Source organism: Argopecten irradians, unplaced genomic scaffold (assembly GCF_041381155.1).
Source record: "Argopecten irradians isolate NY unplaced genomic scaffold, Ai_NY scaffold_0025, whole genome shotgun sequence".
NCBI classification, from domain to species: Eukaryota; Metazoa; Mollusca; class Bivalvia; order Pectinida; family Pectinidae; genus Argopecten; species Argopecten irradians.
Genome location: NW_027187492.1, coordinates 45,521 through 64,517, shown reverse-complemented (window position 1 = coordinate 64,517; position 18,997 = coordinate 45,521). Strand labels below are relative to the sequence as shown.

Below are 18,997 nucleotides of genomic sequence, written 5' to 3'. Positions count from 1 at the left end.
GAGTAAAAAGTTCAAAGAACTAGTATTGTTCATACCCAAAGATGTAATCGCACTAAAAACAGTGATCGTGTAGGCTTTTGTGTGATTGCATTTGTAAGATTGTGCCAGGTGGTAGAGATTAGTTCCTCTCGAGTGATCACACAATGCAAGTGAGAATCGGGAGTATGTTTATGTAAGTTTTAATTGCTAATCTCTGATGATTATTGATAAAATATAACTCAGGATAATTGCTAAACATTTAACAGTTTTTTTCACGTTTGTTTAGATTGAAACAGCTTTTTAAGTGCCGTTCTACGGTAGAATTATGAAAAAGAAATCGGCATTTTCATCGATCTACAAATGTAGTAGTCCAAAATAATCTCACTTCGAACATTTTATGTATGATTTTTTTGTCATTTGGACCAAAAAGTTACTTCGTTAATTACGTAGTTTACTGAATAAGTTATATATATTATCAGAACGTCAAGTTCCTGTAGACCTACATGTGATGAAAGAGGCTAAAATGTTTTTAGTGGCAACCTCTAAACGTGCTTTAATATGTAAATGTGTATCTGATAATGTATATATGTGCTTATAAAATTATCGATAATTATGGATGTGGTAAATATTCATACCTTATTAACTGCCGTAAGTTGGAAGATTACGCCACCTTGGACATTTAGAAAATGTTCATCGTCTGTCATGCGCTATTTGATCAGTTGACAAAGTTTATCCTAAATTTTCTTAGAGTTGTCTTTCTTCCATTGTGGATTTACACGTAACTGTTACATGTGGCATAACGCAGCCGTGATAAACAAATACCCATTTCGTCCTGAAATTAATTTGCTCCCGAACTAATATGATTCAAAATGCAAAAATCATTATTGTAACAATTTTGATGTTTGAGGTGAAACATTGATTTCATTTTTTTCGTTGCGGGATAATTGTCACTAGTAGGGACTAAACGCGTGGGGCGAAGCGAAGCATTTTCGGGACGAAACGTCTTCATGCATCGTAAACAACCTTTTCGGGACAAAAAGTCTAGAAACATTGTAAACAATTCAAGTGAAAATTTTCCAATCTAATATCATTTTGATAGTGTATATGGTAAGGATATGAAAGCAGTAATCTACTGTTCCTATTTCAACATTACAGATACGCTTATTTCAGTAACTTTAATATTCAAAATTTGCTATTTAAAATTCCCGGTAAAATCAAAGTTGTTGAATACACTGCCGCTAGGAGCGCTAGTATCTGCGAGCAATTTCTAAGCCAATCATATTGAGGAAATTGACTGTAAGAGAATTTTGCAACCACGATCACAATGGCGAGGTGACCCTCGCCAAAAATGAAAGTGACTTGATGTGATTTCTTTAACGTTCATTGAAACTAGACTATTACATTACAGTAACAAATAATGGACATATACAATTATTGCACCGTCTTTTCACTAAGATTCACTAATCGAACTCGAACTGTCCATCAGCTGCTGGGAAAGTGTTCCTGATGGAGGACACGGCACAAGCTGGAATGATCACCCGGACATGACGACCAAGCCAACCCCAACACCATCGTACAAACTGTCTGTAGGCAATAAATCTATTCCTCCTGAGGGAAAAAAAACAGTCACATTTTTAATTTATTCACGGTATTAAGTTTCATTTACAAAGTAAATATGTATTTTATACTGAAAAGAATGAATATATGATATCGGGTTATTTTAATAAAAAAAATGTAAATAAATTGTATACATACTTGTTTTGATCTTCTGGCAATGGACCATGGTGTTGTCGGAAAGTGAGGTATGCCGTCTCCAGTACATACTCAGTTACACAGATTGCATCAAAACCAGGATGAGCTGTAATGCATCCGTCAGAAAGTTTGTTCTGCACCTGATCTATTTCTTTGCAATATAGGTTTTCCTTCTCAGTGGGCATTGCTGGGCAGTGTCCACATCTACACCTAATTATGAACAAGAGGCCAATGGCCTCGTAGCACGATGGTTCAGTTAATTAATGTTCCACGATTGGTTTTGACAAGTTGTATAGATTTACACATGAATTGTTTGAACTATTAATTAATGATGCTTCACCGCTGATGCATGAGATTTTTTTTATATCAAATACATCAGCAGACGAATTAGTATTTTTCTTCAGTTGCAAAAGTTACACCATTACCATCATTGAAAAGTTTTAGCTTCTTATCTTACTTCAAGATAAAAGGAAAATAATTACTGTACTTGCATAGTACTATTCCTTAACTTCAAACTTCAAATTTCTCCATAAAAATGCATTACAAAAGTGAAGGAAAAAAACTTAGTTATGAAGCCTTCCTTAAACCTGTAATGCTTTCCTATGGAGAATTTTTAAGTAAATGGATTCCTGAAATTAAAGGAATGTTCATGTAACTGGGCTGAGATTGTGATCCATCAATGCATCCATCAAAAGTCAATTATTTTATACCATTTTTAATAAGACATACATGTACATTTAGATGAATAAAACATTAATTATTGTTCAAATGACAAGTCTTTTATGCTCTGTCGGTGGTGGAGTATCTTTAAGACAATTGAGATGACGACAGGTATTTTTACAATGTAGGCAAACAATCATACCAATTCTTTCAAGATAAATGGTAAAACGTAAATTCATATATGGATCAACAGTTTTATAAAAGGGATCATTATTGATATATAGATTGCAAATTTCGCAAATGTAGAAAGATAATTTACATCCCACATTTATTTTGCAACTTTTTTTTATAACATAACCTTTTAATATACTCCATGTATTTCCATGTTTTATGTTTTTCATACAGACAGAAGAATAATATTAATTAACACTAAAATTAAATGTACCTGCAAATCTCTACCCATGGATTTATATATAAACCCGGTGGATAACTAAGGTGCTGACTTTTATATATGGATGGACCTAAAGAATCTTTTTGTTTGTCTGTGTGTAAAAGGCAAAACTAAATTTAGGATCTTATCAGTTTCCTCTCCCTGAAACTCCTCCCGTCTTTCTTGACTCTTTCTCACTTTTTGGCGCCTAAGTTGTTAAAGGCTTGATCCTGTGTGAAAAGGCTTTTTTAGTTTTCTGTCCCTTGGCCGAAGACACACCATTAGTCTGTATTAGTTACCGTAGTTTTATTGTTTTTTTTCTAAACCTTTGCTTTTAAATTAATTTCTAATGACTATATTTAGTTAAAAAAACAACAACAAGGCATCAATATATCTGATTTTGATTTTCTTTTTTTATCTATACTATTCAGTACACATGCATAAGATCGGTCAGGTGTTTGGTGTTATTTTTGTTCATTATGATATCATCATTTATAAAACCTCGGATTTTTCCTATATTCTCGCCATGTTCCATTGATAACAATAACATATTTCAATGTATTCTACAACAATTATAATTATTTGGAAAATAACTACAACAGGCATGAAACAAAGTGAAGTTTAATAAATAACTTAAAGGCTAGGTTATCGCTCACTCTGAGGTATAGTCAGAGTTAAATATGACACAAATAAACGCTATATGGTCAAAAAGAAATCAATCTCAACCTTTTGTTCAACTTTGGAATCTCTCTCCCCTTCGATATGTGATGATCTCTGCTTAAATCTAGATGAGCTAACAGGTACATTCATTTGTTTAGTTCAAAGATTAAGTTGTTTTTATGTATCTATTTGATTGCGTTCTTTACTTGGTCCGCGCCCCTCAGGAATCCAGTGTAAGGGGGGACACCTTCTAGCCTAATCCCTCAGAATTTCAGCCTATCAACTTGAAAAATTTTGAATCTACATCCCATAGTGATGCTCCATGCCAAATCTAAATTCCAATCAATGGATTTTCAGAAGTTTTTTTTTTTTTTTTTAAATTACAATGATGGATGCCAGACGTACATAAATGTATATAATATACTTCTAACATTGTAACTATAATGTTTCCCTAAACATTTACTATAAACTATGTTATCAGAAATGTATATAATATACTTCTAACATTGTAACTATAATGTTTCCCTAAACATTTACTATAAACTAAGTTATCAGAAATGTATATAATATACTTCTAACATTGTAACTATAATGTTTCCCTAAACATTTACTATAAACTAAGTTATCAGAAATGTATATAATATACTTCTAACATTGTAACTATAATGTTTCCCTAAACATTTACTATAAACTATGTTTATCAGAAATGTATATAATATACTTCTAACATTGTAACTATAATGTTTCCCTAAACATTTACTATAAACTAAGTTATCAGAAATGTATATAATATACTTCTAACATTGTAACTATAATGTTTCCCTAAACATTTACTATAAACTATGTTATCAGAAATGTATATAATATACTTCTAACATTGTAAACTATAATGTTTCCCTAAACATTTACTATAAACTAAGTTATCATAAATGTATACATGTGACTTCTACATTAACATGGTAAACTGTAATGTTCTTCTAACACTGTAAGCATGATATACTTCAAATATTGTAATTATGAACAAAAACACCTAATGTAGCCATGTCAGGCAAGTCCATACATGTAGGTGTGTAAACAAATGCTTAATATAATTTGGCCCCTGGGAAGATATATCTTTTGGTAATTTTATTTAATGGAGAGAATGTTATTTCCACTCGCACTGAAAGAGCAAATAATTGGTAACTATGGAGAAACATAGGTGTTCTGGATGTCGTCTAATGATGAATCCATGTCCAGATGAAGATAACTGCAGATAACATCTTTTTTGGCAAACAAGTTCTTGCTCATTCCCATTTTCATGTTCCACCACAACATTTATTGTGGATTCTGCTGTTGACACGGCGAGAATCTGGCACTTTTGCAGTTCTCTTTTTAGTTCAATTTTTTTACAGCCGCCAGTGAGTTAACAGAAATAGTGTTCTCCCCGTGAAATTGTGAAAATTTAATTATACCGTCTTCTATTCTTATGCTATCTCCACATCTCACAGGTTCATCTGACCTCTGCTCCCAGAGAGATACTTTGACCTCTCCCGTGTTATTTTGTACCGTGATCTCTTTAACTTTTGTCTGTCTAGATCCTATTGTTAAGGACTTCACTGCTTCTTCCTGTCAAAGATAAACATTCAATACTAACATATTGAGCAGTGTCAGATAATTATTCAATAGAAATAAGTTCTTTTAGTATTTCCATACTTGGAAAGGAATATTTTATAATGGATATATCACTATTAAAAATGTCAAACTCAAAGTTTTTTCCTGAATATAAATCTTATAATTATGAAGACAAATATCATTAATTTTAAAACCTTTCTCAAATGTGCAATTAAACAATATCAAATTTTTGTCCATAGAACTTCTAAAATACCGACTAGATTAAAGTGAATTGTCGGGCAAAGGAAGGCTAAAGTCGGTAAATATCAATTTCTTTATTGCAATTACAATTTTACACTGCCCTGCAGGTAGGGTGTACGAATTGTACCTGCTTCCCCTATTGCCTATAAAAGTGACTAAATTTAAGAACATCCTTTCTTCTTCCTAACGTCTCCCTATAACATACATCTCACACTTCACGCACACTGCACTTTTGTTTGTTTAATTAATGAACGTCGTATTAACAGTTATGGTACACACAGCTTACATGGTTACATGACCCTGGCTCTGTTAACAGGACGTTTGGTACATTTTAGAAATTTAGCCTTAATCTCAGCTTTTAATAATTATCTATTAGATATTGACCTTCACTACTGTTCCTTCCACAATGACCGATGTTTTTACTGGTGAAGCCTGAATTTGTTCCATCGTCTTTTTGGGGAAGATGTGTTTTCTTGTCTAACTTGTTCAGGCACATCTACAGGCATACATCTAAAACAAATAAGGAGGTAATTAACAAATGTGTGCACACAAGTAGAGATATTTCTTTAATACAACTTTATACATGTATACATATGGTATACATGTATATAATTATATAATATACATATATTGTATATAATAATGTAACATGAAATGTACATCTGCCAGGAATAAATCACCATCATGTTTTTCATGCATTGCCATTAAAAAATACAAATATGGTTTGTAATTAAACATTTTGTAATCAAATTTCTTAACACATTAAATGGGATGAAGACTTAAAGACTTGAATATAGTTGATGAGTAGATGTTTTAGTATTACTAATGGAATTTCTTACTTGAAAGCCCTGGTAGACGATGTCAGTTTCAGTTGATTGCTGGAGTACATGAAACCTCGCAGAAGCAGGTTGGCCCCCTTCTTTAGGAGAGCCTGCTGGGAGTCCATATCATAGGCGATACCCCGCAGTGTGTTCCTGTCCCATCTGCCGCAACAAATTTGAGAAAAGATGACATCTTTTGATTCGGTCTTTTATATTCTGTCCATTCTCCAACATCCAGTACATGGACCCTCAGAGATTTTGTATATGGTGTTGACTGTGGATTTTCTTTTAATTTGGCGATATCCATGATTTCTGAAATAGTTAGATCTAAGAGCTATAAAGATCAATCATTGTTATACGTAGGTGGCAGTAGTATATACAAGTCAAATGATTTCATGTATATAACTAAAATTACAATGGAAATTAGAATTTGATACAATAGGGAATTTGAACTCCTGGTAAACATGAAGTTATCTGAAACCAGCATATACTGGTTTGTGATCCGAGTAGTAAGATTCTAATGTTCCAAATACTTCAATAAGACCTGGCATATTTGTATAAATATGATCTATATAAAGTATTGTTATCAGTGGTGCTCATATTTATCAACTGATAGAAGTTAAATACATCCTTAATAGTTTTTTGCAAGTTAATCAGATTTATGTAGGTCATAATTGAAAATCTCCCAAGATTATAATTGGGTATTCAACATTGATTTCTCTTTTTATGTCATGTAATATTTGCATAATATTTGAAAACAGAACTTTTGGTCTGAAAAAACATACAAAAAGACTACTTGGAGATATGCTATCTTAAAGTCATCTGAGAATTTTAGCACAGCATATTCACCTTCGTTTAAGCATCTGTACTGATAAACGTCATTTTGACTTATTACTTTTATTGTAAACTGCAATTCCTCTCGGTGACCTTTTATTAATTGTACTTAAATAATCAAATCGGTTTAAGGAAAATCCATCTATCACAAAATCATTTGAGCTATCTGCAGGTATTAACCATGTTTTCACAAAGTCCTAAAAGGTCTACAGATAAGATACTATCTTCTGATTGAAGATCTTTAAAAAATGTTTGTGCAAAGATCTAGTGTTGTGAAAACATACTTTGAATGAAACAGGATTATCATTTAATGATCTTGGTATTAAATTCAGCACAGACTGGGTTCGCAAACGATTCATTTCAGCTTTTACTTCATTACAAACGGATATTTTTGATTCATTCAATTCTAAAACAATACAAATATTTTGTGTGTTTGTTACTCTACTAACTCAATGCGACATAATGTATATGATTGATTTTTCTGTTACCAAGATGTACAGCCAAAGAAGTAACAGTATCTCCTTGAGATTTATGTACAGTTTTGGCAGCAGCTGGTCGAAGAGGAAATTGGGAACGATAACAGTAAATGACCCATTTCTACCAACAGGAATCTTTCTCTTTACCCATCAAATATAGGGGTCCCGAGGAAGGATTAATCTTATTTGATACAAAAAAAATCTGTATTGATTCCTTCTTTTAGCACCGACTATCTTATCATCAAACAAACACCATACTATGCTTAGTCTGTCAGATTTACTATCTCTAAAATCAAGATAACTAACTATACAGCTAAGCACCATTTGTTAATCCATCTGTGACATCAACATTCAAACAAACCTCATATCTCAATGAAATTCCTAGTTTCAATTCAAAAAGCAGACCCATGGTTTTTGCAGGATTCTTGGATAACTTTATCAATATGTTGGCTTGATTTAGTTTAGGGCAATTCTCGACAATATCTAAAGCCTTGACAGAACATTTTGGATGACAGTTTGGTAAAGATTCTATAATTGATATATTGTGTTCATCAACTAATCTGTTTGTTGTGTAAAGTGTTGTTGTTTCAGTAGGAATTATATTTCTCTGGGATGGTTTAACACATTTGGTTTTTAATACGGCTATAATCATCTTGTGAGAAATTTCCTTCCCTCATTCTATTAAGAAGTTCAGCATGATGATTTGTCATCTTTTTGTCTCATTATTTTAGTAAGCTCAAACACAGAAAACATTTCTTTCCAGATTTTTGCAGCTAATTTGGGCCATAACTGCCTTTGAGGTCCTGAAAAATCCAATCATCCATTACTGGTTGTAGTTGATACAAGTCACCAATTGCTATAATTACTAATTCCTCCAAAGTAATCTGATTTGCCCATAATAGATCACATAATCTCTGGTGAATGAAATTTAAACATTTTGTTTCCCAACCATGGAAATTTTCATCAATTAAAGACAACTTTCAGCTTATGAAGTGTTGTCCTTAAAGTATTAAGAGATTGCCATATCAAGTGATTTGTAAGATAAACTCTGATTGCAGGGATATAGAAAAGTTGAATGTAAGGTATTACCGCCAATATTATAACTAGCTTTACCAGTTGGTGCACACAACAAAACTTTGATCTCATCTGGATTTTCACCTTGGTTATGATTGAAATATCTTACCAATGCCTGATATAAAAACTTTTGTAACTACAGTTTTTGCCACAACCTGCTCACCTGTGAGAAAAGTACAATATAGGCTTAATCATGAATGTTTTAAAATTGATGAAGAACATGGTAAAAGAATGCACGTTGTTTCTTATTCAAAGTCTGTACAATCTGATAATAACTTTTCTCTGGCATCAAATTAGTTTTGTATTTCAACTGATTCTTGTTGTGCATTTAATCCAAGATCTCTGGGCCTATGTCATAATTGCTGGTATGTATTTTTTGGATCAAAGACGCTATGAAAATTCTGATGAAATATCTCCTTCATCTTCATCTATTTTCATTCTGATATTCAGTTGATGGTGCTATATCATTGTAAGTTTCACTTTCTAGTGCTAATTTAGCTTGATCCAATTCATAACTATTTTTTTCATATTGAGATCCAATTCATTTCAATTCCTCTTTCAATAAGTCATATCTTTCTGAATATGATGAAGATTTTGATATTAAATCACTTTCCTTTCTCCATGATGTATATAACATGACTGTTCCCGACAATAGTTTTTTCTAAGTCAATGTTTTTGTTAAATCGAACGAAATCTAATTATTTTCTGTTTTAATCTTTTTTTCAGCACAATTCCTCCTCTCATAACATACTGAACACAATTATCATCACCATCAATTTCATCATCACACTCATCAGGTAGGACAGTCATTCATTTTTCATCAGAAATGTTTGACTCTCTCAGGTAAGAAAATTATCACTTTATCTTTAGAAGTCGACTAGTCTTACAATCAAAGAGTAGGTCTTCTGCTTTTCCGTATTGTGTAAATGTTATTCACCAAGAACACAGAACATCTGCTCTTACACCACAAGTCTTTTACAAGGGGCTTTTGGTCTAACGCTGGTACTTTTTTATGATATTATCACTTTCAATATTTGTTTGAAGTAGAGTGGCTAGGTCTTCTAAACTTGCGCTTCTTGATTTCAAAAGAAAAGTAACGCTCATTCTTCAGAAACACAGTGTTTATGAAATAACAGTTTTCTCTTGAAAAACTTTTTTTTCTTTAGTGGTAAAATTAGTAAAAGTATAAATCTAACAAACAGCTTCTTTTGCACTGATTTCCTACAGCTCCACAGAAATTTGGTCTTCCATATTATTTCCTTACTTGTTGCTTTAAAATCAGATATTTCCTTCCTTTACTTCATCACACATGCTTGTTGCAATAGTAGAGACATACCTCTTTGACCTTTGGTTTATATAAGAAACAATATAAGATGCACAAGCATATGCATTTGTGACGTATTGAATATCCATATTTGCTTCCAAGCAGAAAGCAAGGCTTTATTCTGTAACAGTTAATTCTAGTTTCATTTAATTGCCTTTTAAGAATGGTTTTAAGCTTCAACTAGGGACGAACGCACAGCATTTAAATATTGGAGTCTCTGTTAATTCTAACTTTAGACAACCACTCATCCAAACTGAACATATCTCCTTTCATTTCTTTTAATTTTGATGTTATTTTTTCAAAGTTTTTAGATGTTTGTGAATGAGAAGCATCATTATTTTTGGGAAGTGGTTTAAGTATTTGTGTCTCACGCATAGGTGGAATAGGGAAGTGAAATCTACATGGTTGGGATATTGTACTATTGAGTTTTTTTCTGCATGTTCTTGTACAAGTATGGTGTTGTAATGCAACTAAGTCACTCATATTATTGTTATGTTTGCAGGTGATATATTTGTCTATAAATTGTACTATTTCTTCATCTTCATTAATACCAAATTTGGGTGAATTTTCAATCCAAACAAGCATATGCAAGTGTGGGGAACCTCTGTGTTGAAATTCAATTCTACCAAAGAAATCAATAAGTTTTTCCTATTGGCTGCAAATTACTTTGTAATACTTGAGCTATAAATTTATTTACTTTGTAATCAAAATATCTAGCACAAGTGACAGGGTCACATTTAAATTAGCCTACATTTTTGGAGCCAAGGCATATTTTCTATTTCTTTATCTGTGTATATTTTGTTGTCATTAAGCTGACCTAAAATTTTCAACAATGAAACCCATTTTGTTTCTGCTGCTGATAATGAGCAGAAAAATGTTGGTAAGCCAAGCTGTCGGATAGTTGCAAATAAATCTTTTTTCAATTGTTCAAAATATGGTGGAGATCCTCTTAATGTTCTTAGTACTCTGTAACCTTCATTCAGTTTTACAAGACTATCAATAGTTTCCTGGTGATAATAGTTGCTGAACTGTATATTTCTTTTGCATGTTTTCCTTTAATTTTTCGCATTGCAGTGAAAACTTTATCTCTTATCTGCTTTATTTGTATTTTGTTTAATTTAAAAAAGATATTCGGTATACAGGAAGCAACCCGTCTATCTATATTCCTCAGCTCCCATTTGCAAATTTCACTGTAAATGGATGGGGCAGGGACGCTCATCATTGTCTGCTCGTTTTGCTCCACAATAAATTGTTGGGAAAGCCAAATATTCAGAATTTTTATCTTGAAATAAACCAACTGGTACAATTTCCTTCACCTGGAGCAAAGGCTATTGATTTGTCTGAATAATCTGATGTTTGCAATAAAGTATCCATGTTGCCACTCAAATCACAATCTTTGATACTCAGATCAATACCATTAATGTTGGTTTCATCCTGTCCCACCATCTATGCAAAACAGAGTCATTTTCATCTTCATGATCATCTGACTGCAATTCCCCACTTACAAAATTTTGAATTTCAACACAATGATCCTGTTGTAAAAATGATTCGTTCAAATGGATACCTTCATTTTTGAATAGTTCACTATTAATCAAGCAGATATTTTGCAGCTTGAAAACTTTGGAAGGACGAACAGTTTCAAAGCTTACATAATGTTGATACGATAATTTTCGTTTAAGCTTTATTGCAATTGTATCAGTTTCTGAAAGTGCTCGAGGTTAAAGAATTTACAGTATTTGAGACATCACATGGGACATTAAACAACATTGCGCCTTTAATACTAAGCTGCCCACCTCTTGGTCGCTCCCTGATTTGCATAAAAGGAATTCTTGGTTGAAACATAAGCCTTTCCTCAAGGCCAGTTTAATTTAAGTTCATTTGGTTTTTGGTGGAAATTCCCGTTCTTGTTATGAATAGCACAAGCAGGCATAATTTACCCTTTTTTATATTGAACATACATGTCCGACAAAGCCATTCTTTATTTGATATACTTTTAAAAGCCTGTAAAATACTTTGAATATGTAATTGTTTTCATTTGTGATGGAACTTTACAACGCTTTCCTTAAACAAGTCTGTTGGCAGCATGTACATACATATATATGGCCCTCTTGACACAGCATGTTTAAATTCAGAAACTAAAGTTGTATTTTCTTCTCAAAATTTTTATTTTTCTGTAAATTTGTTTCATTCATTACTTTCCTCGATGAAGTAAGCTCATTCATATTCTTTGTACATATTGTTTTGTTTTTGATCTTATAGCTTGTATTATGTTTCAACAGTGTGTTTTGTTAAAGAGCTTGAGACATTGATTGTTTTGCCTTTTTTACAAAGCTTCCTGTCATTCATATCTATGTCTGATTTACGCTTATTACATTTTCTTATAACTCCAGACTCTCCTCTTTGTTTTCTTAATGTGATTGCCACACTCTTCAGTAGCAGAAATTGAAGTATTTTTTAATTTTCTGAATATTTGAACTTTCCTTAGCTTGATGGACAAAGTAAGCATGTAATTGGTTACGGATAATTTTACAAGGAGTTATTTCAAAAGGTTCATTATCCTTTAAATCTAAAGATACAAACAGACATTTCAGATAATTCAACATATCTCTAACAGTATTAAAGATCATAAGTATTGATTTTCCATCTGATTCAGCAAGACCACAACTATTCCTCGAGTGTGAATCATAAATACAATACAATTGATTTTTAGTTTCAAATAATGCTGTAGTACACAAATTATATGTCAAAAAAAGAGATTTTGAAACTTTGAAACTTTCTTGTAAAGCTGTTTCTAAGGAAAAATAAGGAGGATTATCAATGTGTGACCATACCATGCCTGTAACACTTTCAAACATATGTAAATGATATTCATATTTTTCAATATTAAATATTTTTGGAAGCTCATTTGATAAACAACGTTGTAGGAGTTTTGTCATTTTTTATCAATATATCTGTCATACCAAACTGCTTCCGTCTTTAAAATCCTAATCACATATGTCACAATTCCACTGAAAGCATTCTGTCTTAAAGTTTTCTACAATGGCTCTTAAACATACAAATGTACACTGTAAAACCTGCATACTTAAAAATTGTCTCCCCCTGATGATGACGTCCTTGAATGATTTTATAAAATGTGTATTCTAGCTTTTTAATTATTTATAACTGTGCTTGCATGAGCATTAAATATCCAACAGCTCACAATTCTTGTTGCCATGAGAATATGCTGCAGAATATTCAACATTTAGCTTTAAAGTTTGTTCTTGTTTTGCTTCAGTTCTATTATTGCGCATAGCATCTCTTCTCAATTTTCTTCGTTTTTTCATCACTTTGTTTTTTTTATAAACGCATTTTGAAAAAAACAATTATTCACACTGAAAATAAAATAATAGGGTCACACTATTTTCCCCTTTGAATAATGAACGTAAGTTTAATAATGGGGCTACACTCTTCTCCCCTTTGAATAATAAGTGTAAGTTAAATACATGGGGCTACACTCTTCTCCCACCTTTGAATAATAAGTGTAAGTTAAATAATGGGGCTACACTCTTCTCCCCTTTGAATAATAAGTGTAAGTTAAATAATGGGGCTACACTCTTCTCCCTTTGAAAATTTAAAGCTATTCATCATAATTTGTTGTTTTCGACAATTTTCTTAGCCACAATTCCCATGGCATGAATACTCTTAATAATCCCCTAAAAAGATTGTAGTTATTTTTATTTTAGTTCAATAATTCAAGCAAACTAGATGATAGCTATAGGAGTCTTATAATAAACATAATTAAACTTACCCTATCTAGGATCTTTTTCTACTTCTTATTGAGCATTCAAAGCTGAAAGAAAACAAAGTGTGAGCAATAATTAAATATGCTTCTACTCTGGTATGTTGAAAGTTGCAACTGCAATGTACTGTTATCCACAAAAATAGCAAAATCTATATATCTGAAATTACCAATTAAATATTACTATATATACATATTTAACTAAGTAGTAAGTATGTCACTTAATGAATAATGTTATAATAATGATCAAACTTCAGCAAAAGTAAGAAATGCACATGTATTACAGTGTATTCAGAAAGGATAAAAACATTATATCGATGGGACATGTCTTGGTGGCGGCGGCGGGATGCATGGGAAACGGCACATCTCTCTCATTTTTTTATGAAAGTACCTTTCCCAAAACAGCTTCAAATTTTTAACCAGAGGGATCTTGGCGCCCACCAAATGAATGATCTACGTCTGACAATAGAAAGAGGGATCTTTTCTCTCTGCTTTTCACAACTTTTACTACATATTACTACATATGAAATTTGAGAAAAGATCTTTTCAGTACTTTCTGAGATACAGTGTATATAAAACTAACCGAGCTTCAATTATCAAAATCCACATATAACTTTCTGAGAAATAGTGGTAACAAACTTCAATTATCAAAATTCAAAATGGTGGCCTATCTGCCATCTTGTTGATCGAACGGTCCCAAAATGTAATATGCATAACTAGGGACCTAAGGGAACCTGCACATGATATTTGAGACATATCCCTTCCAGTACTTTCAGAGAAATAGCGGTTAACAATCTTCAAAAACTATCAAAATCCAAGATGGCGGAATGGCGGCCATCTTGTTGACCGATCAGTCCCAAAATGCAATATGCATAACAAGGGCCCCAGGGAAACCTACATGTGAAATTTGAGAGAGATCCCTTCAGTACTTTCTGAGAAAGAACGGTAACAAACTTTAACTATCAAAATCCAAGATGGCAGCCATATTGTTAACAGATCGGTCCTAAAATGCAATATGCACAACTAACGCCTTACGCTATATATAGCCAATGATGTAACAATGTATTTGCCTCAATAATTGCCGACTTCTTCCACCTTTTTGAACCCAAATAATTTTCTCATCGAGAAAACAATATTGATTTGATATGTATACTTATTTATAAATTATTAGGTTAGTAATTAAGCAGCATTAAAAAATAAACCAAATTAAGAATGGAAGAAAAAGCATAATGAGCTCAGTGTTGGTCCTTTTCAGTTGTCAAAATTACCTGATAAACGAAAACTTTTTCAATAGTAATGAAAAATGCTAACAATATAACAGTACATAAAAAAGAGTCAAACAGCAACAAAAACTCTGCATTCACCACTAAGATTCCATCCATATTCCCTGTAACAGAATGCCAAAATGGACATCTATATAGTATAATTACCAGAAATAAATTATGATTAAAAGAAAATCACATTGACCCTATATTTTAGTCTAAATTATTCTTAACTGACATAAATTTTCAGCTCATCCTATTACAATGTTGGGGTACAAAAATAGCTGAACGCTCCAAAAATAAAATGATGGGCAGTCCTTGGGACTAATGTGGAAGGTATTTAACATGAAACATATACATCAATTAGATGGAGTAAGAAACAATATTGGTAACTATTTTTTTTTGAAAAACATATAGTTATAATACAGTACAAGATAATATCTTCTGATATGTCGCAGTGACATAATCATGCAATAAAATCTTAACATATTTGAGTATCTTTGATTTGCAATGACCTAATACATTTTTTTGAAAAGTAGGTCACAGTGACCTAATTTTGCAAAATTCATTTTTGATTACCTCTTTTTATACCCTAAATATATATTTGCAATGTCCTTCAATACAATTTTTGAAAAATAGGTCACAGTGACCTAATTATTGCAATATTCATTTTTATTACATAATTAGATCATAGATAATTAAATTTGCATTGTCCTAATCCTATAATTTTTGAGAAAAGTAGGCCACGATGACCTAATTATGTAAAATTTGCAATATAATTATTACAGCTTAATTAATCAATTTAAAAATGTATGTTGTCTTAATACAATTTTTAAAATGTAGGTCACAGTGACCTAATTTTGCAAAATTCATTTACAACGTATTTGTATATATCCTAGATATCCATTTGCAATGACCTAATACATATTTTTTTAAAAAGCAGGTTCACAGTGACTTAATTTTGCAAAATTAATGTTTTGACCATTTTTTTCTATTCTAAATATATATTTGCAATGTCCTTCAACAATTTTTGAAAAATAGGTCACAGTGACCTTATTTTGCAAATTCATTTACAAACATAGTTGTTATATCCTAGATACCAATTTGCAATGACCTAATACATTTTTTTGAAAAGTAGGTCACAGTGACCTAATTATTGCAATATTAATTTTTATTACATTTTAGATCCTTAGATAATCAATTTTACATTCTTGATTCATTTTTTCGTAAAAAAGTAGGGTCACAGTGACCTAATTATGCAATATTCATTTTTATTACATTATTAGATCCTAGATAATCAATTTTCATTGTCCTTAATTCAATTTTTGAAAAGTAGGTCACAGTGAACCTAGTAATGCATAATTCAATGTGCAACATAATTTTACATTTTGAGAAAAGTAGGTCACAGTGACCTAAATTATGTAAAATTTGCAACATATAATGTGAATACATCCTAAATTAATCAATTTAAAAATTTATGTTGTCTTAATACAATTTTTGAAATGTAGGTACACAGTGACCTAATTTTGCAAAATTCATTTAATACAGCGTATTTGTTATATCCTAGATACCAATTTGCAATGATCTAATACATTTTTTGAAAAGTAGGTCACAGTGACCTAATTTTGCAAAATTAATGAATTTGACCTTTTTTATAATTCTAAATATATATTTGCAATGTCCTTCCAACAATTTTTGAAAAATAGGTCACAGTGACCTAATTATGCAAAATTAAATGATTTTGACCTTTTTTTATATTCTAAAATATATATTTGCAATGTCCTTTACCAACAATTTTTGAAAAATAGGTCACAGTCGACCTAATTATGCAATATTCATTTTTTATTTACATTATTAGATCCTAGATAATCAATTTTCATTCACCTTAATTCATTTTTTGAAAAGTAGGTCACGGTGACCTAATTATGCAAATATTCATTTTTATATTACAATTATTAGATCCTAGATAATCAATTTTCATTCTCCTTAATTCATTTTTTGAAAAGTAGGTCACGGTGACCTAATTATGCAATATTCATTTCTATTACATTATTAGATCCTAGATAATAACTTTCATTGTCCTTAAATTCAATTTTTGAAAAGTAGGTCACAGTGACCTAGTTATGCGATTAATTCATTTGCAATATAATTTTTACAGCCTAATTAATAAATTTAAAAACGTTATGTGTCTTAATACAATTTTTGAAATGTATGGTTCAGTGACCTAATTTTTGCAAAAATTTCAATTTTACAAGCAAAATTTGTTATATCATAGATACCAATTTGCAATTGACCTAAAATATTATTTGAAAAGTAGGTCACAGTGACCTAATTCTGCAAAATTAATTTTTTGACCTATTTTTTATATCCTAATTATAATTTGCAATGTCCTTCAACTATTTTTTGAAAAATAGGTCACAGTGACCTAATTATGCAATAATCATGTTTATTACATTATTAGATCCTAGATAATCAATTTGCATTGTCCTTATCCAATCTTTTTTATATCTTAGATATATCAATTATCAATGCCCTTTAGCATTTTTTTTAAGTAGGTCACAGTTACATAATTTTGAAACAAAAAATATGTTTCCCACATTTTGTTGATCTATATTACAATTGTCAATCATAGATATCAATTTAACCAATACCATCTTGGTAACACCTTGTACTCACTAGCAATAATATAAAAATATTATTTACTTGATTATATTATATTATACAACAGTAAAGATGGCTGTCATGAAAAACCCTATACTGGGCACCCTTAATACTTTATCAGTTAGGTGGAATTTGCAGGTCAAATGGGGTCAGTTTCAAACCACCTCAAAGTGAGATTAGGCCCTTAAAGGACTGTCATTAAATTTTCAGAACACAATCAAGATTAATGGGATTTAATGGTTAGATGGAAGCTTTGTGTAGATATGAACACAAGTTGCTGCTGAAGCCTGTCACCTCGCCTGTCCTATTCAAAAGCCTACTCAGCTTAACACGGATTTAAGAAAACAGAAATAATACATGAAGATGTTTACGCAAAGACCGAATTTAAAAATGCATGTAACACATCTAGTATAAAAAATTCGGTACAAAGTCTCTCTTATTTATTTTGATCTCCTACTAAGTAAGTATTGGTTAATCTTTGACGTGCTCAAAAATCCGTATGTTATTTACTTCCGGTTCTATAGATTACTATAAAAAATGCGACAGCCCATGCTTGTGTTAGTACCCTCTCATTTGCATGCAAAACTTGCAAAGGTACCGCAAATAAAATAGTTTTGGTTGACAGATGTTCCGAACTTTCTTTACATTTTTTGTTTGTTTTGGTGTCATAGCCGACTAGGGTTAAAAGTTGAAAGTGGTGTTACACTATGCCGATCACGACTGTAAACACATGAACAACTGCTCTCGCATGTGTGTCAGGTAACGATGTACGAGATGCAAGCAAAGCATGGACACTTTATTTAATATTAACAACCAAAGCTGAGTACGGTGACTAGAAGTTTAGAACACTCCCGCGACGGCAATACCTACATAAAACAAACGATCCGCCGTGGAATTGATTTGCGGAAGTGTGGAGGATGTTTCTCGCCACAATAATTCGCTATCTTTATAATATCATTTAACTTTATGTATTGTTTACAGTACAAGTATAAAATGAAACAATTACAATTAATCTAACTAATGCAAATGTCCGTGCAATGTAAAAGTCCACACTTACCTTCCGCAGATTTAAGCACGTGTCCCGCTAGCGGTCAACCCTCGCCTACAGGTGAGACAAGATGATGGCCTGGGAGTCGGTTTTAACCCCAAAATCCTTCCGACTTTTTCGGGGTGATTTTATAACTTTTAGTCTTACAAAGTTAACCCTCATTTCACATCTAAAAAATATTTGTAAATATATATTTAAACAACAACACCTGTCCCGAGATCTAAACAGTTGAATAATTTTTCTGTTTATAATTCAAAATTTGTTGATTTATTACAGAACTATTTTTTCTGCGCAGGATTTTAGTGAGCGTAATGCAGCAACTGCATCCCTCTTTAGTTTGGGAACAATTCAAGATAAGCATCAGCTAATCAAGGACGTATTTCCTTA

The 18,997-nt window shown here is 31.7% G+C and overlaps 1 protein-coding gene and 1 long non-coding RNA gene across 2 annotated transcripts; both read right to left on the bottom strand.

Moving 5' to 3' along the window:
- Positions 1-1,439: 1,439 nt before the first annotated feature.
- Positions 1,440-1,916, bottom strand: LOC138311458 (uncharacterized). Its single transcript, XM_069252804.1, has 2 exons — positions 1,735-1,916; positions 1,440-1,587 (listed from the first exon to the last, which is right to left on the bottom strand). Exons 1-2 carry the CDS (start codon positions 1,914-1,916, stop codon positions 1,440-1,442), a joined length of 330 nt encoding a protein of 109 aa, XP_069108905.1.
- A 1,782-nt stretch (positions 1,917-3,698) lies between these two features.
- On the bottom strand, positions 3,699-18,643 carry LOC138311457 (uncharacterized). The gene is made up of 5 exons (XR_011206669.1): positions 18,620-18,643; positions 13,649-13,690; positions 6,172-6,465; positions 5,717-5,842; positions 3,699-5,086 (listed from the first exon to the last, which is right to left on the bottom strand). It is a non-coding gene; the product is annotated as an uncharacterized lncRNA (long non-coding RNA).
- Positions 18,644-18,997: the final 354 nt, after the last annotated feature.

What these genes read in the sequence shown, in the direction of transcription:
- LOC138311458 (XM_069252804.1), bottom strand. Translation starts at nt 1,916, where the DNA reads ATGCCCACTGAGAAGGAAAACCTATATTGCAAAGAAATAGATCAGGTG. An exon ending in TTGCCAGAAGATCAAAACAA is followed by an intron (nt 1,588 to 1,734) that starts GTATGTATACAA and finishes TTTTTCCCTCAG; the next exon opens with GAGGAATAGATTTATTGCCT.